This window comes from Psammomys obesus, unplaced genomic scaffold (assembly GCF_907164565.1).
Source record: "Psammomys obesus unplaced genomic scaffold, mPsaObe1.curated_primary_1811, whole genome shotgun sequence".
Lineage (NCBI taxonomy): Eukaryota > Metazoa > Chordata > Mammalia > Rodentia > Muridae > Psammomys > Psammomys obesus.
The window spans coordinates 2,767,046-2,792,932 of NW_026590061.1; the positions used below are offsets into that span (position 1 = coordinate 2,767,046).

A 25,887-nucleotide genomic window follows, 5' to 3' on the forward strand; every position below is an offset into this window, starting at 1 on the left:
GAGAGACTGAGGGAATTACTCAGGGTGGGAGGGCAACGTCAGGTGGCAGCAGCGATTAACACACGCGTTGGAAGCGCGTCTGTGCAGCGCCCAGCCAAGCCCTGGAGGGAGCGTGCAAGCCTGTCCCTGACTCTGCACATCTTTGGGTGTGCGCACACGCCTGACTTGGAAAGCAATTCTAAAATGAGGCGTGCGTGTCTTACGTGTCACACGCCACAGCTGGCAGAAAGGAAGGGAGGCAGGAACAAGCCTCAGTTTCCCAACCCTGCAAGCCGCTGGGGAGCAGCTGTCTCTGCACTTGTTCCTATCCTCTGTCTTCTGGACAAAGGAGAACCCAACCCCCCAAACTTTCTTGGGTGACTTTAAGCTCCCAAGTCTGGACAGAACTGTTTTTCTCTGTTGACAGGATTAGAATCAAAGCAAGGAAATGTTTACCATGTAAATTAAGAGAATTAAAAATCAGATAGTGGTCACCCTTCAGGTGCAAAGAAATGCTGCCGAGGGGGAGCAACAGAAGCGCTGGTGGGGGTGGGGCAGCCAGGGCTTCTGGGTGTTAGCGGCCTGACTGAAAATCTGGGTTTTCCATTGGTGCATTCTTTTATCAGTTAGACATTCACAGTGTATGTACTTTTTTCCTGGCAGTTTTGTGCTCCAGGAAATAATAGTCAACTAAATACTGAAAGGGTGCGGTTAGAGAGATGGCCCAGCAGTTAGGAGATTGACTGCTCTCCTAGACAACCCAGGTTGGATTCCCGGCATCTACATGGCAGTCACAACCACCTGTGACTCCAGTTCCAGCAGGTCTGACATCGGCTTCTGGCCTCCAGTGCTCCGGCCATACACACATATGCCCAAACATAAATGCAGGCAAAACAGCCAGAAAGTAATAACAAATCCACACATCGAGAGGGCAGGCCAGAAGCAGAGCTCTCCTGTATGCTAAGCATGTGCTCAAGGCTGACTGGCCCCTCCTCCCCACCATGCAATGTTCAACCAGTGCTCATAGTCTTCATGCCACAGGGGAGAGTCACGCTGGCTCAGTGTCCTACACAGGATCACAGCTGGCTACTGTCATCCACTCTGAACCGAGGACGATGGCCTGGGGACAGTTAATCATTTGCCTTATTTAATCATCCGAACGCTCTCAGAGTCAGGGTTAGAACTCGGTGCTGTTTCCATTTTGAAGCTGATCCTCTTACTCAATAGATTGTCCGTGATTAGAACACAACTGAGTTTTCCAGCCTTTGGTTTCTTTTTGTTGGTAAGCGGGTAAAATAAGTATTGAGCTGTTGTCCAGATAGCTGGAGGCCATGGACGGGCAGTGTGGAGTGGCCAGCCTGGGCCATCTTGTCCTTTTCCGTGCCAATCCTTCCTTTCATATTTTTCTTGAGGACATCTGTGTCCACCCAGGTAGCCCAGTTCAGTCACCCGTCTAAAGATGCTGGACTTAACCATTCAAAGCCCATTTTGTCATGTAAAGTAGCATTTACAGGACCCAGGATTTAGTACACAGGTGCTTGAGGGGCAATAAAAGCAGCATGCTGGCATTCCTTAGACTTCTGATCCTGAGCTGCCATCCACAGGAAGGAAATAGAGGTGAAACGAAGCCTTCACGGTTAACTTGTTTAAGGCCCTGGTGACTTTGAATGTAAATACTAGGGTGGGCCCATGGCCTTCAAAGTCAACCTTTCACTTGGTCATAGCAGCTTCTTCTCCAAATACCCCGATACTTGACATTGTTGCTATTTTTAATTGTTATGTTTGTTTATTTATTTATTTTGATACAGGGTTCCTCTGTGTAGCCTTGGCTATCCTGGACTCACTTTGTGGACCAGGCTGGCCTTGAACTCACAGGGCTCTGCATGCCTCTGCCTCCCTGAGCACTGGGATTACAGGTATGCATTTCCATACCCAGCTAATTGTTTTATTTTGATGCTTATTATTTCTTTAGTCCAAATATATCTAAATAATCTAAATAGATATAATAAACATACATTTAACAATATATTTCCAAGTAGTTCATGTTTTGTGTGTTTTGTATTTGAACGAGATAGAGTCCACCATGGTTTTATGGACATTAGCTTTGCCTGTTTTGCTTTTTGTTCTTTGAAAGGAATTCACTTGCCTCCTGTGAACATTTGTTTTAAACAAGAGCCTCTGTGGGTAGGAGAGACAGAGAATTTCTCTACCCAATAGGTATTCAAAACCCCAGCCTTGTGCAGCCATATTGGACACATCCAAAATTTCATAATTTCCTTCCTCTAAGATTTTTCTCTTACAGGGAAGCAGAACATCACATAAGAAAAAGGTGTTTCTAAGAATTCCACTGGGGACACCCCAGAGAACTCACATACTGTGAGTCCTTCCAGGGAGTGGATTTTCTCAGGAATCAGTGGTCTCCCAGGTCAGAGAGAGATCACTGTGGGTAAATAAGAGCGAGGTTCCTGTCTGGCCCCCTCAGAGAGCCCTGTGCCCTTTGCAAACACAGATAGCCATGCCAGTGGTGAATTCCAGGGTTTCGCTTCTTCAAGCCAAACTGTGCCCTCTCTTACCAAGTGTGTGTGTGTCTGTGTGTGTACGTGTGTGTGCATATGTGTGTTGCATTCAGTGGGAAAGCATTGCATATTTTTTTCCCATCATGACCCAGTTTAGCCATGACATGACGTCTTGAGGGCTGGCATTGAAAGGTCAGCGCCAGGCGTGTTGTGTGCAGCGCTGTTCCGTGGCAGGCATTGATTTTATTAAAGGGATTCAAAGAAATGCTCACATTGTTTTCCAACCCAGCCCTTCCCGTCCTACTTCTGAGAGAGTGTCCAGCTTTCCAAATGTCAATTTTGAAGCAATAGCCAGTGATAGGAAGTGTTGCCCAGGAGGCTCAGGATTGAAGGCCTGGTCCACTGTAAAATGCTTACGGGTAGACGTGGGGGGAGGCGACTGGATCACGGGTGTTCCGGCATAGTCAGGGAGCAGCCCTTCACGGATTCATACCTGGGCGGCCTTATTGGGAAACCAGGGAAGCAAGGAGGCGGGGCTAGCAAGGAGGCGGGGCTAGCAAGGAGGCGGGGCTACATGGAGGAAATACAGCCCTGGGGCGGGCCTAAAGTGTCTCAGCCCCAGACCTCCCCCTTTCCTCCACTTGCTTCCCCCCACCCCGCCCCCGACTTCCCACTCTCTGCGTCTCAGCCTCACCTTCCTCTTCGCCATGATATCTTACACAGTGTAAGAGCTAGAGGCTGGAGAGATCGCTCCGTGATCCCAGAGGACCCAGGTTCGATTCCCCACGCGCCCGTGATGGTGTGCTGCCGTCTGTAACTTCTATTCTCAGGCTTCAATGCACCCTTATTGTCTCCGTGAGCAGTGCAGATGGGGGCGCATACACATACATGCAGGGAGAACACCCACACACACAATAAACAACAACAACAACAACAACCAAAGAGAACTGGAAGGCCGGCCACAGGCAGAAACCCCTGAAACCACAGTCCAAACGAAAGCCTTTCTCCATCAAGTCGTTTACAACATGCAGCTTTTTGTCACATGATACAAAGCTAGCACAACTATTTATAAAACACATCTGCCCCCCTGCACTAGCTACTTTTCTCGCTGTGAAGAAACGCTCAACAAAAGCGACTTGAGGAAAGAAGGGGAAAGGATTACTGCTGAAGGGCATCGCCATGAATCTACGGGGTAGGAAGGAGTAGTGGCCAGAGCAGGAGGTGCCAATCATGCTGCGCCTCGGTCACAAAGCAAAGAAAGGTGGACGTGGGTGCCCGGCGAACTTTCTTATTCTTCTCCCCACTCTGCTCAGTCTGGCCCCAAGAAACTTTACAGACGCACAGGGGAGGGGCTCCTAGGGGTTCTAAGATCCAGCCAGCTTAACAAAGCTGAACCATCCATAACCCAAGCAGGGTATGTGAACACGTGTGCGTGGAAGAACGCACGTGTGCGCTCATGTGTGAGCTCGTGTGTGTATTGCATGCAGGAATGGGACACAAAGGAAATGTGCTCTGTGCCACTCCACAGCTTTCAGACACTCAGTGGGGCTCATACTGCTGACCCCAGCCCAGTAGTCCCTCCATGACCCCACCGCCACCGGCACCCACATCCCCCTCCCACACAACCCTCCGCTCAGGAGCCTCATCACCTTTCTGCCTCTATTTCCTAACTTCCTGGTGCTTTTCCTGTGGCTTCTAGCCCGAGCCCTGTCCTCATGGCTCATTGTCCAGCTCCTGCAGGAGGTCTTCCTTCTGCTTCCCAACTGCCACCTCTTCCATAGGAAACTGTTCTGCAGGAGCCTCGCAGTGAGCACAGGGCTGAGAATGTGGGTGGGGGCTGACCACAGCTCCCCCGTCCTCCCCGTCTCCCATCCGCCTCAGTCTCCTGACAGAGTACAGGTTTGCTCAGCTCTCCCCCAGCACAGACTTGGAATGGCAAATACATGAAGAACTGAATGGTCCCGGCTCTACCGCTGACCTGTGATAGAAGCATACGGGGCGTGTGCCGCCTACAGTCTCCCCTAGGGACTACCTCAGTGAGGCACTCTGGGTAAAGCATGAGGAGAGGCCAGAGACACAGAGGCAGGGATGGCTTCTTAGCTCTGTTTTTCCTGCCTCAGAGGCGGAGGCGCAGAGCTGAAACAGAAGCCTTTAGCTAAGCAGGAAGGGAAGGGAGGTGAGGAGCAGCAGGAGCCGGGGTCCCACCTCAGCCCCAGACTGAACTGTTCCCATTGCTGCTCAGTTCGAGTTAGGGTAAAAGTGGTTAGATTGTCTCCTCTAGTGCTTTTCTCACTCGCCTTTCAACAGATACCTGAGTTTAGAAATGGATATAATTTAAGTTACTGAAAGGATATCTCAGCAGCTGCATTGGGTTTCATGCCATTCTTTCCCTCTCCTTGGGCCCAGCCTTGCCCAGCTTCATAGCCTCCTGTTCTACTGCCACGGGCCAGTGTGGAGTGGCAGAGACACTCCCAGGCCCAGCCAGCCTCCCCGCTGAGCCCACATGAGTCACTTGCTAAGATAAGCTGGAGCCAGCCTTTTTTGGTTTTTAATTTATTTTTAAGTTGAACAGGTGAAGAATGTTGCTAGCTGTTCTGGAGGCGCAGTCCATGATGACAGCTGATGATGGCCAATGATAGCCAATGATGGCCAATGACAGCCAGTGATGGCCAATGACAGCCAAAGACAACCAATGACAGCCAATGATGGCTAACGATGGCCAATGACAGCCAGTGATGGCCAATGATGGCCAGTACAGCCAGTGACACTGCTTATTTCTCTTCTGCCTCCTCCCTCCAAAGTCTGGTATTCCAGCTTTAAGCGGCTTGTTTGGCTCCTCTATGGAAATGGTGTGGAGAGGGAAGAGTCTGTACGATGAACACAGCCCCCCATTCTCCAGTCAGTGTGTTGGTGTGCTGCGCTGGTGGTTGTGGAACAGAGAGGCAATAAAGCCAGGAGCAGGAGCTGTGCCTGCAGAGGTATTGCCGCAGGAACCTCGACCCCTAGGTCTGCGTCGTGCCTTCAGACTACATCCGCGTCAGACCAGTCGACTGTCACTGGAATTTAGTCTTGGCCCCTGTGGTGGTGTGCGTGGAAAACTCTCGTGTGGGAGTGGCACTGTTAGGAGATGTACCCTTGTTGGAAGGGGCGTGTCCTTGCTAGAGGTAGCATCACCGGGGGTAGGCTTTGAGGTCGCACACCAGTTGTAACTCAGATCCCAGAGTAAGCACTTCATAGACACCCTACCAAGAACCTTTCCGGGCAGCTTCCCCAGGCTTTGTACTTTGCACCTAGACAGTCAAGGTCAGCCCTGGAGTCCAGAGACCCTTCCCAAAGCATCGCCTACCAGGCCACACTGCCTACCCCAGGGCACTGGCAGTGCCGTCTGATGGCGTCTGAATGTGGAGCACTGTATGTTTGCACTCTGCAGCCTCCAAGGAGCTAAAACAGATCAGCTGAAGACTCATAGTGCGCTTGTGAATTAAAGACAGGCGCCAACACAGCCACGAGGGACTTCACTGCGTGGCAACAGGAGAGAAGCCCTTGTCTTCCGGAGTGTGACAGATTTGACGTGACCAGAGGTCAAAGGGCATACCCATACCACCTCCCCAACCTCTGCCCCACCTCCCCAGAGAGCTTGCTGCCTCGGCTCTTCTTGAGAAGGAGAGGCTGTGGAGACTATAGCATGAGATCCCTTTCACACCCAACAGAGTTCTAGCCTTGTTCTCCCACAACGCAACAGCAGGCTTTGACTGAGAACGTCTGGAAAGCTGTGCGGGGGCTCCCCCGCCCTTCACTTCTGTGACAGCGTTCCTCTCAGCAGCTTCAAAGATGGACAGATTTGTCTTGGATCCTGAGTTCAGAGACGTTAGCTGCCATGGCCACCTCTGTCAGTTCTGGTTCCATGACAAGGCAGAGCCTCAGCTCTTGGGTAGCCCGCGAACAAAGCAGCAGTAGAAAGAGCCGTAGGCTATGTGAGCGGTCTCAGAGGATTGTGTCTGTTCTTCAGACATAACCATTCCCCAAGCCCCTGGGACGGTTTCTCCCAGGGCAGACCCCATCAGGAGCCCCACTGACCCCTTCCGTGGCCGGACAGCAGTGGTGAGGACAACTCCACAAGCTGCGTGCAGCTCTGCCTGTGCTGCTATCGCCTGCCCACCTGAGCAGCCCTTGCACATCTGGGATGCAAGTTGTGTTCAACGGAAATCAAAACGACCCAGCCACCTCCTGTTCATCGAGCTTCAGCTGGTCAGGAGGAAGGAAGAAATCGGAGGAGCAGATTTTCCTTGTGTTTTACAGGGTGGGAGCTTCGAATCAGATGCTCTAAAATTTCGCCCAGTTAAGCCATGCAGGTGGTTCCTGCAAGAAGCTTTGGCTGAAAGATTGCTGATGGTGGGTGTCCAACAATTCTTGAGAGAATCCTTCTTTCTCATCCAAACGGGAAGGTTCCTTTAGCGCTCTGTTTTCTAAAACCTTGTTTTTCTTTAGAGTGTGTCTGTCTGTGTGAGTATGTGTGTTTGGATGTCTGTGCAGGCCAGAAGGGGGCACCAGATTCCCTGGAGCTACAGGACACAAATGCTAGGGACCCAAGTCTGGACTTCTGAGAAAGCGCACAGCACCCTTAACTCTGAGCCACTCCCCAGCCCCTTAGGCCCCTGTTTTGAAGCTCAGTAAACAAATACAACAAGCTGAGGCACATTTGTCCCCCATACTCAGCCCACACCACCCATCCTGAAAGCTTTGCTGAGGGTTCCAAGGCACTAACAAGGAGTGAGGTCCATTTCTGCCTAAACCCAGTCACAGCTGGCTGGTCCCAGACGAGAAAGAAAGGCCCAAGGCCCGAGGGACCCATGAAGACCACAGGTCTGTGGGGAAGAGGGAGTAAGAGCCCATCCTCCTTCCCCTCCTCCCGAGCCCCTCTTCGTGGGGCTGCTGAGGCAGCAGAACCTGTTGGAAATGTCACCTATGAGGAGTGTCTGATTCCTGCAGGTCTGCATGCCGCCTGTTCTGGGAAGGCGCCTTGGCAACCACACACAAAGGTCCCTTCAATTTTTAATTGAATCCTAAGAGGTCTATTTTTTTTTTTTTTCTGGAGGTGCCAGCTTACAGTAATTACTAGAATCCCCAAAAGGGCCAATCAGAGATTCATAGAAAATAAAGATAGACAAAAAGACCTCACCCAGTTGGCTGTTGTCACTTTGCTCCCAATGCTCTGAAGATCCAGGGCAGAGGTCACAGTTCTTGCCATCTTGAGCTATTAATAGGAGTCTTGAAATCAATCCCTGCCTGGTGAGATAAGAGAAACTGATTATCGTGCCCCGTACGTCTCCTCTGGGGGCCAAGACACCGCCCGTTTTCATCAGCTGTTTATCAAAATCAGATTATGAAGGAGTAATCAGATCAGAACTGTTTACGCCTGCCCCAGCCTTGACTTACAAATGGCTTTCCTGTGCGGCCTGAACTGAGCGAACCGCTCTGACCTACGAATGAACCTGCCTTTGTATTCCCTGTACCTTGTTCTGAACCTGTAACTCCCCAAAGACCACAGGTACTATGCCTGGCTGCTGACTGCCAGGCAGGTGAGGCTGGTTCCAAGGGGCAGAAGATTCTATCTTGGAGATAAGTCATAAGTCAGTAATAGGTTGTTCTGAGTGCTCCCAAGCAGAGACAATGGAGCATTTAGTAGGTTCTGGAGTTACGTAAGATGGCGCTTTCCAAACAACAAGGAGGCAGGACACCCAGCCAAAGGGCCGAGGGCAGGAGGCCCTGTGGCCTGGTGGTTCTAGGGAGAGAGTGGGGCCAGGGCTCCCCGGGGTCAGCTACCAGCTGAGGCTCTGACTCAGGGGAAGGAGGGCCAAGTGTCTTGGCTCCAGGCAGAGGCTGGAAAGCTGGGAGAGACAAAACCACAGGTCTGTGCTCAGGGACTGGGGAAAACACATTTTGGGAATTAAAGAAAAAAAAAGCTCACTCTGTGAAGTTACAATTTGGGAGTTTTTCCTGCTTGGCTGCCATCCTCTTCTGGGCTGGTGTGGAACCAGGCCAGCGTCGGAAGGTGTTGTGTGTGAGAGGAAGAGAAGCCCTGGGGTCTGAGGAAAGTCAGTCAACGCCGGTGAGCTGTCAGCAGTGCTCGGAGCCAGGCCTTCTGCATGAACTCTCCCCTTCCGGTCATCCTCCTTTCACAATAAAAGCCCCTGGACCAGCGAGAGGAAAAACCCCTTTCCTTTCTCTTTCTGGAAGTCTCCTCTCAACGGGTCAGCTATAGCCAGAACCCCTGCAGCTGCTGACAGCACAGCCGAGGCTGACGGGAAATCATCTGTGTCCCAGCTACTCGGGAGTTCTGTCAAAATCCTGGTCAGACAGAGTAGGTGGCTACCTACACGCTTGGGTTTGGCTCCATGATTCACTTCTCTAGGTCAGAGAAATGTGCTAGTCTTTAGGAAAAGACCTCTTACTGTGTGGCTTGCACTCACGGGAGCTCCGTATCAGCCACGCACACTACATTAGAATCTCAGAGAAAAACCAGGTCAGCTGTGGCATGTGCGTGTGCCCGGGAAGGTGGCAGGAGGCCCACCAAGAAGAGAGAGCAAGTTCTCAAGTAGTGACCGCCGCCTTAGCCACTGTCGCCAGAGTTATGGGTGGTGGGTGGGAGGTTTGCTCCAGGGTCCTTGCTCTTGCGGTAACCCGAGCGGGGCCAGCCGGAGGTCAGGTTTCTCTGGGGTTCCCTGGCCCAGTCCCCAAATATTCTCAAGACATCACTCTGCTACACCTTTACCCCCTGGTCACACTCAGCTTTTGAAACCCTAAGCTGCCTGTACTTAAATGATGGATCCCTTTCTCCCTTGAGAATTATTTAACATCTTGTCGTTTTGCTGCGATCTAAGCAAAACATTCCTGAAGGACGGAAGCTACAGGAAGAGCGCTCTCTGGGAAGATGCCCCCTTTGTCAGAGCGTGCGGGTTCTACCCTGATGGGAAGAACTTCATCCAGCTCCAGGCACACACTTTCCCGTCTCACTTTTCCACATTGGGGGTTCACCCCACCTGCTTCAGCAGCTTCCGGTCTGCCCTGGACAGCAGTGTGTCTAACATACTCACGGTTCGGAAGATGGAGGAAACAGCTTGGTGGATCCTAGGAGGATCTGCTAGGAGCACTGCTCTGCTCACAGTGCTCCGGCCTGGAGTCAGCCTCTGGTCTGGAGTCACACCCAAGCAGGCAGACAACACCGTGAGTGCTTTTGGGGAGAAGGGCCTGGAAGGAGGCGCAACAGAATAAGGAGAGATCTTACCTAGAGAGCGTCATCCCCCAGTTCCAGGTCCGGGGCTCCATGGGTTCTCCCTGCTTATTCTTTGCTCTCCTGTGTCGGTGTTCAGGACACCCTGCCTTGCACAGATGTGACGCCACTGCAGCCAGAGAGGACGGTCCCACCAGAACCTGGGACCCTGTGATCTCTGCACTGCAGTGACGGTATCACCTCAGGGTTGGGATCTCTGCTTCTCCCAACACTAACTGTGACTGTCTGCCCCAAGCCCCCAGGTTTAGAGTCCTTCTAGGGATCTGCCTCAATCTAATGGTCTTCTAGCCTTTAAGTTCCTAGACTTTTCAAGGCTCTCTACACACGCATAAACTCCTGCTGCTCTTACAGCAGATGCTGTCCACAGATGAAACCATTTGCTTATGCTTTGAATTTTTAAAAACACATGGCAATGTATGTCTTATACAGCACAATGACCAGCTTGTATGGAAGTTGCTCCTGTAGCTAGGTGTGGGGAGCAGGGACCGTGTCGAGGAAGAGTGTCACAGGCTATGCCAACCAGCCACAGAAGGAAGAAGCATGTACTAACGTTTCTTGGATAGTGCTATTTCATTTCACTTCCCCGTGATGCCAAGGCAGTTTGATTTTTCCCTAATTTACCTATACAGAAACTACAAATCACCTAGGCAGAAACTAAAAAACAAATGGTTTGCCTGATGTCACAGCACTCGGTGGCCGTCAGACTTCTAAGCCTGGAGGGACATCCGGCTCAGTGTATGTGTGGGGACTTACTCTTACTCTCTGCGTCTAGAATCTCCCCTACCTGAACGAGAAGAGATGCGCTCACAGCATGCCCGACTCTTGCAATGCCTGAGTCAGTACAAGGGCGTCCTTGGAGGAGGAGGTCATGTGAACATATATGTAACTGTGGAATACGCTGTATCCCATTCTTAGACCCCGCCTGCTTTATCTGACATTGACTGATAGAAATTGGGAAGAAGCATGCCAGGTGACTCAAAAGATTCCCGCCACCTCACATTCTACCTGGGGACCAATTACAACCTTGACTCTACCCTAATGCAAAGCGCAAAATGCAGACTGCTGAGGACTAAACCAGTATCCCTGCCACACTGGTTTTGTCTATCCCAAAGCAGTTTTCTTTTCATTTTTTAATTTTTTTAAGTTATGATTTTTTAAAATTAGCATAGGATGTAATGTGTTTATGACCTTTGAAAAATATGTATTTTGTCCTAATTCAAACCAATCCCACCACTGCCACTCCTGTTCCCCGCTTGCCTTTTCCTGGTCCTCTCCCATTTCCCCTTAGCCATTACCCTCCCTTCCCCCACTCCCTCATTAAGCTCTCTTTGTCCCTTATGATCCTCTTTTAGGTTTAATGAGCTACACACACACACACACACACACACACACACACACACACACGAAAGCTCTAGTCTCTACATACCTGAGAAAACAGTATCAGTTGTCTTGCTGAACCTGGCTTATTTCACTTAACATAATGATCTCTGGCTTCTGACACAAACACTAACTCGAGAGACGTTACATATACCAGTTCACGGGTACCACGTGGTCGAATTGAAACATAGTCAACAGCATGTCTCTGTGGATTATGAGAAGTTTATTAAGAAAGGAAGGACCCCTTTAAAAACAGCCACCTCAAATGTATAGAAGCACTTCCTCCTCTGCATTGACCAAGGCCGGGAGAGGAGAGTGCAGCACCAAAGCGCAGACCCATCACCCCCACGGGGACAGTACACATTCAGATAAGAGACTCACAAGGCATGAATTCCTTTCCGTGGCTTAGCCGCTAAGCAGCTGGCCTTCAAATAGGCTGAACATATGTGGGACAGCTAAAGCACACTGTGGGTTTCTTAGCCAGAGTAAAACCCAGTGGCATGTTTCCACAAACGTGAGCAGGCAGAGACTGTCACCGGGAAGCAGCAGGGCACGTTCACCTTTGCAAATGACAGGGTGCTCTCAGGTTCATTTCGGTAGCTGCTCCACAGCTGCCCCGCCTAACACCCTCAGGGAGCTTTTATCCAGTCTCCCCTGCAGTTTCATAAATGTGCCCCAGACACCCTGCACACATAAGGAAGTGAAAGCATCAGGAGACCGTTACGTGTTGGACACTGACTTAAAAGAAAACATGTACAGAGTGGAATTTCACTGTGGGGATACCCTGGAAGGTGCTCAGAAGAGAGTATCTACGCTCTCAACACAAGGAGGGGAACATGAGGCCGGGCACTTGACCACCGTTTCTAGCCTCTGGAGTAGCGATGGTTTAGGCATGGCGCCAAGGTGCTGCCTACACCAATTTGGACGGTCACGTGGAGGCGCAGGCCCACTGCATGAGCTCAGTCATACTGTGTACACCCAGACTGTCCCATTCCTCTTCCGTGTCCTGGCCACTGCTCGTTTTTGAAGTCTTGATTCGTTTAATCATCCTGAACAAGGCTGGGAGACAGGGTTGTGCAAACCTTCCTGTTTTACAGTTTGGAAGGCACAGCCACCATCCTGGCTCCTGACAGATCTGAAGTGTAACATTTTGCTGAGTGAGAATCTGCGCCTGCTCCTTCTCTGTTGCCCTTACTGAAGCTTCAATATTTGCAAAACAGAACGTCAAAAATACTTCAAATCTAGCCCAAAGCCATGTGTTATTCAGGCAACACAATTCTTACACATGCCAGGGTACAGTCCGCTTTTAGCAGAGGGATCCTTGCATTTGGTTTTGTTCTTTCTATTCACTTACAACTCAGCCCCCTCTTTGGGGAGTTGAGACTAATTTGATCATAATAGTAAAGTCCCCATTCTATGCAGACATAGCAATGCCAGCTCTGGGGGGTGCTAGAAAACAGGAAACCTGAAGGCTAAAATCATTCTACCCTTTAAAATGCCCCTTGATTCGTTCGTAAAGCATAGTGCACCAACTGTGTGCGGAATCTTAATTTTCTCATAAAACAAACAAACAAAAGAACCCAAAGCTATTGAGTTTGCTGGACAGAGGTATTCTGAGTGCGCTTCAGAACTTCCGGATGTACAGTACTGACATGAAAACAGCGTCACTTGAAAGGACGGCCTGTGACATCCTGGCTTCTCTAACACTTTAACACTTTCCCATTTTACAGGAAACTACCACAAGTCAATGTAAGTTGGTTATTCTTAACTGTGTGTGTGTGTGTGTGTGTGTGTGTGTGTGTGTGTGTGTGTGTATACATGCGAAGGCCAGAGGTCATCTGTCTACTTTGGGATAGTTTTAGTTTCTTGAGACAAACTCTCTCATCATGGACCCAGAATTCGAGCATTAAATTAAAGCTGCTGGTCAAGGAGCCCCAGGGACCGCCTGTCTCTGCCTCATCAATGTGAGGACTGCAAGCACACGCCACTGTGCCTGGCCTTTTTACATGGGACCAAGTTCTTACCAGGATGGCCAGGACTTTGCTCACGGAGGTATCTCCACAGCCCAGAGCTGGACATTATTCACACACACACAAGGTTTTCCAGGTCAGTATCGGGAGGCTGTGTTCATGCCATTTTGTCTGAGATCAGTTCCCCAGTGGGTTTTTATTTTGGTTTGGTTTGGTTTGGGTTTTTGGGTTTGCAAGACAGGGTTTCTCTGTCTGCTTTGGCTGTCCTGAAACATGCTTTGTAGAGCAGAAATCTGCATGCCTCTGCCTCCCAAGTGCTTGGATTAAAGGTGTGTGCTGCCGTGAGGCTCCTCTGGTGGAATTTTGCCCATATACTCTGCTGGGCCTCTCTGACCTGAGCTAGCAGCTTTAAAGCACGTCAGAACATAAAAAGCTTAAACATCTGCTAACCAGGGGTAAAAGATAGTTACAGTCCTGTGGCTGACAGGGTGTGTAGCTCACACAGAACTGACTCCACTCTCGCCATCTTAGAACTCTTCACCTACCCTCTCACAGGATGCATGTTCCCATGGGGTAAATTTTGTGACCAGGAAAGTGTACGGACAGGCAGGGTGGAGAGCAAGCCCAGTGAACTGGGACCTGGAACTCCTCCTTTTTAAAACACGGACTGAGAGCCACTCATGATGGCTGTTACACGCCTTCCTGTGCATACAGATGCGGGTCTGAGCTGAGTAGCAAATTACAAGCCAAGCCTGTAACCAAGAACCTGCATCTTAAGCCGAAACTGAAACCACATACCCTGCCCATGGACATATCACACAAACAAGGACTCTGTGACATGCTGCCTCTAGGTTGACTGTAAAAATCATCATTAACAGGACTTCAAAGGGAGTCCTCCGTGCAGGACCCAGGCCCATCAGAGGCACTTGGTTGGTAAGCGAGATACTTCTCAACCTATCACAAATGTGCTGTTAGGATACGCGTTTCTTGCGGCAAGCGCTCTTGCTTTTGCTCTAAGAGTGTTTCAAACCCGAGTGATAATGTTTTACAAGTTCTTTTCCGCAGTGGTTGGTTTCCGGGAAAGCGGATCTTCAGACATCTTCCCTCGTGGCTGTAATTTCTCCTAACACCTCGGTACAGTACGGTACAGCTGCCTGAGTTCAGCCAGAGCTCATTAAACAGACGTCTGAGCATCATTAGAAGGAACAATTAGTTGGAAATTAGTCTTAATGATTTGTTTTAGATGATAGAGTGGAGGCATAATATAATTATTTTTAAACCTTCTGCATCGTTAAGAATGCAACGGCACCACCTTCAATCACGGCGAATCAGACGTCAGGATGCTGCAGACAGTCTCGGAGGCTGCGGCCCACTCCTGGATCCAGAAGGCTGCACCCCAGCCAGGTGTCTAGAATTACTCAGCCTTCCTCTTCTCCTAGTTATGCTTTTTTTTTTTAAAGCTATTTCATACCTTAAAGACATCTCTACTGTGGAAAAAAAAAAAAAGCATTCAACACAGAGACTCAGCTATCTCTGCATCTTTCTCCAAGACACCATGTGGATAACAGCAGGTGGCAGAAGGGGTTGGAAGAATCTGGAGTCTGGGAAGCGCCTGAGACACCAGTTGGCGCCACTACACTGGGCTCCCAGGCAGGAAGGCTGAGGGTGGCACGGAGGTAAGCGTTAGGCGTGAGCCCCTGGTATAGCACCAGCAGACCTAGGGCCTTAATTCCTTGTTTGTTGTTCTTTTTCCTTTCCTCGTTCACCAAATCAACTTGAATCTTGTTTCTTATAAGAACTTTTTAAAAGAATAAGTTGTTTTAAAATTAAGTGTGTGTGCTGGGGGGCATCCAGTGCCCCTGGAGCTGGAGGCAGCTGTGAGCCGCTCAACTTGGCTCTGGGACGAACCTGAGCTTGCGTCCTCTGCAAGAGCTCCAACCTGTGGGCTGTCTCTCCACCCCTGTCCTCACAAGGAAGCTTTAAAAAGTACAATAGCAATTCACAAAAGTTCTTTTGTTTTCTGAAAAGTATCCAAAAATATTCATTTAGAGAGTGAGTAAGCATTTGCTGTTGAAGTCTACCTTTAGAAAACTGTTTTTCTACCTGGGCTGGTGCTGTGCTCTCCCCCCTCTCGCTCTGAGCCAGGCTGTCAGGCCTTTGGTTGTTGGCCCTCAGAGGCCATCAGGGCACGCAGCCCAACGTAAAAGACCTGGTATCTGTGCTTCCACATCACAAAGCAAGCCAGCAAGCACACCAGGCCGCAGCCCAGGTTCAGAACCATCTGGATGATCAGGAACAGTTTGAAAGTGCTGGTGACGCTGGCACAGTCGGTCACGTCCCTGTAGGCAAAGGTCCTGCTGAGAGGCTCCGAGGAAGGCAGTTTGCAGTGGCAAGAATCAAGGTAGGTCTCACAGGTAAACTGTGCAAGCAGGGAATAGTGGTGGGCTGCAAAGGCCACGGCCAGTGTGCAGGCCACCAGGCCCAGCGTGCTCAGCAGGAAGTAGAAGACCTGCAAGAGAGAGGAAGAGCTCTCCGTTACATGGAGGATGCAACCACCGCAGAACAAACCAGCGAACGCTGTTTTACTGAGGCCAGGGACATTCTTGCAACAGGGTCTCCTGTACCCCAGGCTGACCCTGAACTTGCTCTGTACCCGAGGATGGGCTTGAACTCCCAGCCTCCCTCCCTCTGGTGCTCAGTGCTGGGATCACAGGTATATGCCACCATGGCCGGCTTTAGAGCGAACTCTTGAGAACAGCCCTTACGCCCCTCGTCATGTAGATGTTGGCCTTCCCCATGAATTGCACAGACCTGTTGGCCTGCCTGCAGAATGTTTATGTCTAGATTTAGCAAGCATCATAAATGAGTCCCAAACCAGCCCTCGCTCCCAGATGGCACGCCACACTTAGTTTTTAAATTGAGAAGTGCCAGTCACAGGGTCGAAACAAGATCTGGAAGTAAAGGCCAGGTTTCTGTAATGAAAACGCCATGTTGGCCAAAATTATTACAAATTGACCAACTGACGATAAAGGTTAATGAAAAGCAGACGTGCTTGGTGTGGCGGCTATGCCGCTGCCGCCGCCGCCGCCGCCACCATGGCTGCCAAGACCCCCAAGCAAGAGGCCTCTGGGAGGAAAAAGAGATGATGTCATAGAAGGCAGCCATGGCCTACCTGTTAGCTCTGGGCCTGTTCACGCCTGGTTAAAGACCTAACCCTGCTGGGAAGGAATTTCGGACTCTCCATAAACATCTGCTATTTAGTCCACTTACATCCGGAATGCTGGGGCCAAAAGCCGTGGGTTCTCACTGACAAGGCCACAATAAAATGTACTGTACCACACAATAGATGCTCTCGTGAGAGGTTCATACCCTGGACACAGACTCTGGGACTAGTGTCTATAGGGGGCAGGGGCAAGATTTATACTGCTGAACAGACAAAAGCCACCCCTTACAGGGAGCAGCTCTGGGATGGCTGAGGCCAGTCTTGAACTCCTGATTCTCCTGCCCCCTGCCCTCAAGTGCTGGGATTTCAGGCAGGAGCCACCAGGCCTGGCTAAAACAACTTGTGTCTTATAAAAGTAACAGGATGTATTTGACATGTTCAGTGTTCCCTGGAGGGAAAAACATGAGGTAAATGCAAAGCGGCAGCAATATAAAATTTAGAAAGGATGTGTTTAATCTATGATAGTAAAAGGATGGCTTTGGTCCTGTCCCAGGACATTCAGTGACTATATTTATGTAGAAGTGGACTGTTTGGACCTTAAAAATATGGATTTATTCTATGAGGCTAATTTGGGCTAGAATACTGGAAACATTATGGAGTATTCTGACATATTTGGGCTTGGTGATTGAATTGAAATTCCTGGGTTTGGAAAGCCAGTTTGCGCTGGTCTCACGTGACTGCTGGCAGTCACACCTGTGACTGGCAGGACCCAGTTAAAATGGCCACTTCCCTCCGGGCAGTCACCTGCCCCACGCTGATTCTTTTTGCCGCACCGTTTTCAGTTTTTGGTTTTGGCCACCAAGCAGACAGAGCGTGTGACTGCTCCCCTGTCACATGCATACGGGGCCCAGTCACACCCAGAGGCACATGACCTTGAACTGTAGCTATTTACAACACTAACCTCGGGGAAAGCCCATTTACTGACAATAAGAGGTCTGTCTATCTTAAAGAAGATTGGGCTGGCAAGATGGCTCAGAGGGTAAGGCTCCCGCCACCAAGTCTGATGACTCGAGTTCAATCCCTGGAACCCACGAGGTGGAAGGGGGAACCAACTCCTGCAAGACGACCCCTGACCTCCACAAGCATCATAGCACACACAAGTAGAAAATAAACAATGAAAGACAACTTAAACTTTTCTAAATGACAGATTTTGTCTCAAATAAGTATTTGCCGGAGGCCATTTACCAAGCACATAGGAGTGAAGAAGTGAGGCAGCAGGCCGGGCCGCCTAAATTAAGGCCTGACCCCCAAGTGCTTCCTGGGTAGGCATGCCCATTGGACGTCATACTAACCGCCATTTCTTTACGTGTAAATTTGGAAAGCTAGCTCTAACCCTGTCTTGGAATCGTCATTACAAGGATCAAGAGCTGGGCTCTTGGAACAGCACAGCCACCCGGCTGGCTCTTGGTGAGTTACAGCATTTCCAGGGCTCTCCTGGTACCCACTCTGTCAGGCTTGTCTTCCGTCCTGTGGGAGGAAGGGCATAGGCATGGTCTGTAAACACCAACACAAGCCCAGGTTGCTTAATTGTAATCTAGCTCCTTAAATACACAGAACCAGCAGCTCAAGGACAGAAGGAGCCACATCCCTCAGCAAAGAGACTGGAGCACACATCGCCGAGTCGGGCAAGCTGCTTTCTCTTGGGCCACAGCCAGGCACTCAGGCCTGCTGGTGGCACCTTCCTTCCCAGTGCCCAAGTCCTCTGACAGCAATGGGCTTCTGCCGTAAAACCCACAATTTAAAACCAAGCGGCTCGTTTCACCCATGTGACAGGAACAAACTATCAATGAAGCAGGTGCGCAGAGTGACCTTGTGATACTGACAGCAGCCTCTGCGGCTGTCCTACACAGCATCCCTGGAGGCCGGCTCTGTGCTTATGTAATCCCCAGGCTCGGGCTACCCTGCTGTAATTGGAACCCGCTGTGGCTTTCCCAGTTGGTGGCTCTGGGAGGAGGGGGTTCTGTTCTGATTTAATGATGTCCCCTTGGCCTGAACGGTGAAGCCTGGCTGCTGCTGGGAAAGCGCCTGCCACAAAGCAGCTCCATAGAAGGCCTGCAAGGCGCCTGCCAGTACATGACCTTCAAGGTTCAGCAAATGCTGGAGAGCCCTGAGAAAAGGGGTCCCCCAGAAGGGCAGGCAGTGCCCACCCAGGCAGTCCACACCCAGTGCCAGGGCCGGAGGAAGAGCCCAGGGGAAATCGGGCACGTGCTGGCAGCCTCTGAGGTCTAAGACCAGGGGAATGTGTGTATGTGTGTGTGTGTGTGTGTGTGTGTGTGTGTGTGTGTGTGTGAGAGAGAGAGAGAGAGAGAGAGAGAGAGAGAGAGTTTGTACAGAAGACTCCATCACCATAGCATGATGATGGCTTGCCCTGTCTAACAGAAACTAAATTCTCATAAAAAGCTTAATCTAGGGCACCTGGGGTAGAGGACTTAAACACAGCCAGGCAGTGGTAAGCCCCTCCTAAAACCCCATTTCATTCCCTCTAAAATGTGGTGGGAAGCACAGGAGACACCAGCTGTGGCTGCTGGAGCCTGGATGAAGCTCTCTCTGGACGGAAGATACCACAGAGGCCGTCTGAGCTTGCTGGCAGCAGCCTGGCTGAAGGTCACCTTGAGGAGAAGATAAAGAGGCTCTTGTCTGTCAGTGTCTGTCACGGCGAAGGAGAGAAAGAGCTAATGAGGTCTCCCCGTGGGGATCTGCCACCTGGCTGACTCCCGCAGTCGCTTTTCTTCTTTCTTTCTCCTCCCCCACCCCTTCATTTATAAATCTAAGGTACAGATGTTGAAAAGCCTGGTAGGGGCTCTCACTGAAAGGGAGGCTTCACTTCTGCTGTTTGGGGGAATCATGAAGCAAGGCAGGAGGCAGGTGATTTCCATGACTGGAGAAAATCCAGGTTAGGGTGATCTTACTTCCTTAGCAAGCAACTTCGTCCTGGGTTCTTGGCTTTTCCTTTTATTTTCCTTCCCTCTCATCACCACGCCTTGTTAGCTGGTCAACCTCACCAAAAAGGAGCCTGAACTGGTGTCTGCTCACTCTAGCCTTCTTTAAAAAAACAAAACAAAACAAAACAAGCCCTTAGGTCAAAAAGGTGACTTTCAGGGCTGCAGAGATGCAGCAGTAGTTAAGAGCACTGGTTGCTCTTACAGAGAACGCAGGTTCGGTTCCCAGCGCCCACACAGTGGTTCACAGCCATCCTTTAAAAAGCGTGGCACACTGCTTTTCATACCACCATCTTTGAGTATATAACCTTCTCCTTTTCCCGTTCTTCCATCCTTCTTCTTCCGCTCTTCCTTTTCTTCCTCCTTGTCCTCTTCCTTCTTTTTTCTCCTCCTTCTTCTTCCTCCTCCTCCTTGAGGCAAGATCCCATGACACAGCTGGCCTCTAACTCAGTATGTGGCTGAGGCTGACCTTGAACTTTTGAACTTCTGATCCCCTTGCTTTCTACTTCCTGAGTTATGAGATTACAGCCATGTGCCACCACATGCCATTTATTTGGTATTGGGTGTCGAATCTAGGGTTGCATCCATGCTAGGCAATCACTGTACCAACTGAGTTCTATCCCTGACATTTTAAACAACTATTTTTTATCTTTGAGTTTTAAAAATATTATTGACTTCCTCTTGGGCTTTACATTTCTTGGTTGCAGCAAGCAAAGAACATGCTGAGAAGAGTAAACTATAGACAACAAGAGACACATACAGAGCATTCTCCATTCTGGGTTAAGGGGCTGAGTGAGACCCACCAGCCATGACCTCTGAAGGAGTGTCTAAGCTCTCCCACCTCTGAGGGAGTATCTGAACCTCTCCTTGGAGATGACATTTGTGCACTGAGGTGCTGAACACACTGCAGCCAATTGCGCTGCCCTGACAGACAGAAAGTCCACAGCAACGAAAGGCACATACCCGCCAAGCCCCAGGCACAGCCTAGCGGCTTCCCAGAGACACCCCCAGCATACCCCCCTTTCTGTCTCGGTGCTCCCAGCCACAGGGGGATTGCAATGTTTTATTATTGTTTTATTATTGCAATGTTCCAAATACCCCTAGATATGGAAGCGGGCGCCCAGAGATGCACCTTCCCTGGCCAAGTGTTTTGCTGAACTGGTGACTGTTTGATATTCCTTTTAGGAGTTCAGAGGCCCAACAATGGAAAGGCCCAGCATTACGTCTGTGCCTGGACCACTGCTCTCCTGGGCTGCCTGACAGTGAGGCTTCCAGGGTCATCAGACATTTAACACCTTAAAACACACTCTTGTTGTAATCACACTTCTGTGAAATGGCTGAAAAGGGGGAAACTTACTTACCTTCATAGAGAACTGGACACATGTCTTCTCATCCACTTGATATGAGACACAAAGCATGAAGAGTCCAAGGTAGGCCACCACGCAGACCTGCAGCCGGGAGCACAGGAGAGAAAACACGGTTGGGGCGTGCCAGGACCCGCAACACCGCTTCAGTGCACTCCACCAGAACTGCCCAATTTCCCAGGCCCTTCAGTTCATTTTATTCACATGATTTGTGTTTGTCTGAGCTTGTGAAACACAATTCTAAAGATGCAACTTTACTAGTTTTAACTGAGAATGTGTCTGTGTGTCCGTGTGTGGGTGTGTGTACATGATTGTAGCGTCCTCAGAGGCCAGAAGATGTCGTCAGTTCCCGGGAGCTGGAATGCAGGAAGCTGTAAACCTCCAACATGGGAGCTGAACCCAGGTAGGTCCTCTCCGAGAGCAGTGTGCGCTTTTAACCAGGGCGCCGCCTCTCCAGCCCAACGGAACATGGCTTTAAAGCAGAAAAGCCATTACTTTAGCCAGTATTTATCAAGGTCCTCTGTGCTCTAGGTAGTATAGAAGATAGTGCAGAGCATGAAAAATAAAATTTAATCTGTTTGATTAGTGTATGTCCAGGAGAGGCCAAAACCAACTCACATACTACTCAAAGGTAGGACATTATCTGCCACATGCCATTCAGAGACTTCTAAAAGGTTACAGAAATTAAGTCTAATAGAAAAATAAAGGTTTTGCCTAAAAGGTCGGCTTTAAAAGGCCTATTAACATCACAGCCACTAGCGGCATGCTGGAGCTCCTCTGAGGCTTCCTGTGTCTTTCTTCATGCCATTGCCACACAACCCTGTAAAGCAGGTGTTGCTATGACCCTGTTAAAAGAGACAGAAGGGAAGCCGGGAAGACTCAAAGCAGGCCTGGGGCACACAGAAGGCAGCCTGCTGACAGTGGGTGCTGCGGCCACAGCCCAGCGATGAGACATACAGGGCAGGCTAGCACAGCAGTCGAAGACCCACAGGAAAGCTGTGACAAGACTCAGAGGAGAAAAGGCAGGGCAGAGATGTACGGGGCTGCCAAGACGGTGGCTTGGCTCCCCAGCAGAGCAGTGACATGGCCTCGGGTACATTTCAGGAAAGTAAGCACAGATGCCTGGTGACGTGGTGAGGTACCGAGATGCTACTTCACCAACCGGAACAAGATTAATACATTTGGAGGCTGGGTGTACCGGCCCACAATTGCAATTTCAGCACTCTGGAGGCTGAGGCAGGAGGATCACTGTAAGTTCCAGATAACATGGCTTTTTGTTTGTTTGGCCATTTTGGTTTTCGGTTTTCTTTTCCAGACAGGGTTTCTCTGGGTAGCTCTGGCTGTCCTGGAATTCACTCTATAGGCCAGGCTGGCCTCCAACTCACTGGAATCAAAGGCGTGTGCCACCAAGCCCAGCTCAGACAACATTTCTAAAGAACCACATCCCTGGAATCATGAAGAGATTCGAGTGGGAAACAAACTGAGCCTGAGCGAGGTGGCTCTGCAGCACAGGACAATGTCCTGGAGCCCGGTGGATGACTCGAAGGCTGCGCGGCCCCTGCTTCTAAGTCAGGGCGCAAGCGCTTTTTGAAAGAACTTGTAAAACGTATTCCATCAGCGCGTGTTGATGACCTACGATGGCGGGTCTCATCGTAGCGCCTTCATCCCTGTACGTAAAACATCTTCCATTCACGGCCTTCACTGCCCTGCCCACTCCAATGATCCCCTTCTCTTCCCAACCGGCCCCTCCCGTTTCCACGTCTTTAACTACATTTTTAAACATTCCAGAGGAGCATGAGTTTGACGTGGGCTTCACTACATAGCCTCACGCAGAAGATCTCCAGAGCTGAAGCAGAGGAACAAAGCCCTCTCCCCTTCAGCAGCAGCAAGCCAGACAGATGTTCTCTCCTTACTCCTGTCACACCCCGAAACGCACGCCTGGGCTTTCTCCTCAGCTTCTGTCAGCGGGATCAAGATTTCTCCCCTGAAACTGTCTCTGTCCCTGGAGGCTGCTGGCTGAAATCTCAGTTGCCAAGACTGCCCTCCTTCTGGGGATGAGATGAGGACTGCCTGACCAGCATCTGGAAATTGATCACAGTCCCCCGCCCCCAGAAGACCCCTTTCACTGGCTGCTATCCCTCGCCACCCTCACTACACCTGACCTCTGCCAATGCACTGCGTAGCATGGTAATGCCCGGCCACACTTAACAACACGCGGCTTGCCCATCTTCTGAGCTCTGTGGCCTGCACAGCTCGTGCTGGGACAGAGAAGTGAAAAGCACAGTCTCCCTCCCAGACTGACCCGGCCGTCCAGATGAAAATGCCACGCAGCCGAGGTGTGAACAGCACCTCCGCTGTGGGGGTGCCCAGAGGATGAGACTGACCCGACGCAGGCCTGGCGGGCTTCCTGGAGGAAGAGGGCTGAGCATACGACTGTCGTGACCTATAAGAAGTAACTGAAATCGTAGGAAATGCTGGCCCAGCTACAGAGTCTTGTGAAATTAGAGAAGTGTCCAAGTTACCCACTTTGGACAGAAACAACCTCAAATACACTTCTTTCCACTTTGGGACATCGTTACAGGCTTGAGTCAGCTCCGTACATGTGAGTGAGTTAGCTCGCAGAGGCTGGTGGGGAGCTTCTTCTGCCCCACAAGCTTTGCATGAACTAACAATGCTTTTTCCCCCTGTCATCACTTCTTATCGATAGTGTGTACAAGGATGCTCTCGAAAAATTGTATTTATTGAATTCTTCAAGCTGAAAGTTTTATGGCCACAGGGAAAGAAACTAGAGTTCTCATGCCAGACTGAAGGGCTCGCTTTCCGAGCTGGCAGGGTGTGGACATGCCCAGAAGACGGCATGCTCCAATTTCCAGGCAAGGAGCAGAGAGCATGCTGACGCAGATCTCCCGTCACATGAGGCGGGAGGAGGCCCACAGAGCGTGAAGTGGACACTAGTGGGAGGAGGCGATTAAGAAGTTATTTGATGGAGCAGACAAAGGTCCAGGTGGCCCAGCGGTGTCACACTGCACAAAGCCCAGGGAGACACGAGGTCTGAACCTCAGTGCTGAGAAGCATCAGGCCAGGCTCACTGAAAGCCTGAGGGGGGGGGGGGGGTCCGTCCTCCAACTGTATGGATGAGAACACCTGGAAGCATTCTTTTGAATGGAAAGGAAAGACAAACCACTTTAACCTGTCTTTGGACATGTCTGCTGTTTGCTTCTCTACCCCACAATCTGTAGAAAGCTCTGTCTGCACATGGGCAGGTCTGCCTCACTCCCGTGTGCTGGCGAGCTAAGCAGGGCTGGAACTCTCAGAATGTCCCGTCTGTTTTCAGACCCAGGGGTCCCGGATTGTGCCACGCAATGGCCTTGCATATTTGATCTACTGGGCTGCAGAGGGACCTGTTAAGGAATTAGGAGTGGGAGGCAGAACAATGCAGTGAGGTGTGAGTATAAATGTTTGTTTGTTTGTTTGTTTGTTTTTAATTTTGCCAAGGCAAAAAGGTGCCACCCAAACTATTCTGCAAACAATGAGAATTACTGTCATTCCTCTCCCTCATGTGTAGTTATGGTCTCACTATCTCCAGTTTATTTGTTTTCTTTCCATTGTTGACAGAGCTAATGGGGTTATTGGGGGATACAACCTTCTCCTGCCCAACACCTCTCATTGTTCCTCTTCCCTTCCCGGCCTATCGATCACGGGAAACCTGAAACGTGCTCCTTCTGTAAGTATCGCATGCTAAGTGCGTCCATCCAATCAATATCGTAACAAGAGGAACGGAACCTCTTCCCGTGGATACGCAGTCAGCGGACCACCCACGGAGGCACAGGGCTGCGTTCTCACTGGACTTTCCCACAGAGGGTCGCTATAGACGGCCACCTACACTATAGAATTTAAGGCAGACATTTGGAGTCCTTTTCAGCAAATGCCAAATGTATTGTAGTCTATCAGTGTGCTGTGGTCTCCTCAGGAGGGCTGTGAGCTCATAACGAGCCAGGAGAGCAAACGGTAAGAAACAACGTGAGAGCTATTAAAGGCTGCTCATTGGATCAAGGTTTCAGCACTGCAGGGCATATGGGAGCATGGCTGGAGGCCTTTTCCTACTCTATCCTCATTGCCGCTACCTCATTAGACAAGGCCAAGAAGCCTGGTTCGGAGTCACCTTAGAGTTTGCTCCCATCCTCATGATTTCTGACTCGATAGGCCTAGGGCTGAGACCCAGCATCAATCCCTAACAAGTTCCAAGGCGGCAGCTGCTGGTCCTGGGGCCACACCCTGATAAACACAGGTCTAAAGGTCAACACGGTCCCGAGGGCCCTCGCTGAGTCTTTCAGAACAGTGAAGCATTGTAGTATAGAGCGATTTCTTAGAGGAGTGAAAATAGTATTATTTTATAATAATAGTAGTATTCACATCAATATTATTGATGGCCCCATGGTGTGCCCAGTGTGGAGTGCTATATATATATATATATGTAATTCTTTGCCCCATCTTCTGAGACTCCAGAATGTGAAATGTTAGGTGTCCGTTACTGCGAGATGAATTTTTAATATTCATAATGTATACACAATGAAAGTGTTGGTGCCATGAGACAAGTTAGAGCTTCATAATGCAAGAATCCTTAGAACTGGGTACAGAACACCCTGTCTTCATCACCACCTAACCACAACCTCAGGGAGCATCTCTTAATTACCAGTGTGTGTGAGACACGTCCTCCTGATACACGGATGGGAATCACCCACACCAAACCAAAGCAAAAGTAATCCAAAACTGGACCACATCTTCAGGGGTGTGACACCAAACGCTCAACAATGGCTCAGGGCTGCTTGCCACATTCGTTCATTTCCATGGAGTAAATCCTACCACAGCAGATTTCACAGCACCCAAGCGAGGCTGCTGAGCAAGAGCTGTGCCCCTGCCGCTTTTGTGAAGCATCCAGGCTTCCTTCCCACACTTCGCTCCCACCACATCTTCTGTCTGGTGGAAGCATCTGCTTACCCAGTGAGGTTGCTTCCTTACTACGTTTGAAACTAAACTTTCCCAACCTTTTAAAATTTCTGCAATCAGCACAGAAACTCAGTGCAAAGGGGCACAGGAGAAAGCCAAAGAGAAAGCCCACTACACACTTTATCTATAAGAGACATGGTACAAGGACCCCATTAGACGCTTAAGACAGCAGATTCTATCTATCTATCTATCTATCTATCTATCTATCTATCTATCTATCT

At 50.1% G+C, this 25,887-nt stretch overlaps 1 protein-coding gene across 1 annotated transcript in view; it reads right to left on the bottom strand.

Moving 5' to 3' along the window:
* Positions 1–11,373: 11,373 nt before the first annotated feature.
* The window catches only part of Sspn (sarcospan), a 31,976-nt gene continuing 17,462 nt past the window's right edge, over positions 11,374–25,887 (bottom strand). The window contains exons 2-3 of the mRNA XM_055605677.1: positions 20,657–20,743; positions 11,374–15,642 (exon numbers count right to left, since the gene is read on the bottom strand). Coding sequence (XP_055461652.1) covers positions 15,283–15,642; positions 20,657–20,743 — 447 coding nt within the window. The 3' untranslated portion in view covers positions 11,374–15,282. The remainder of the gene's footprint in view (positions 15,643–20,656; positions 20,744–25,887) is intronic.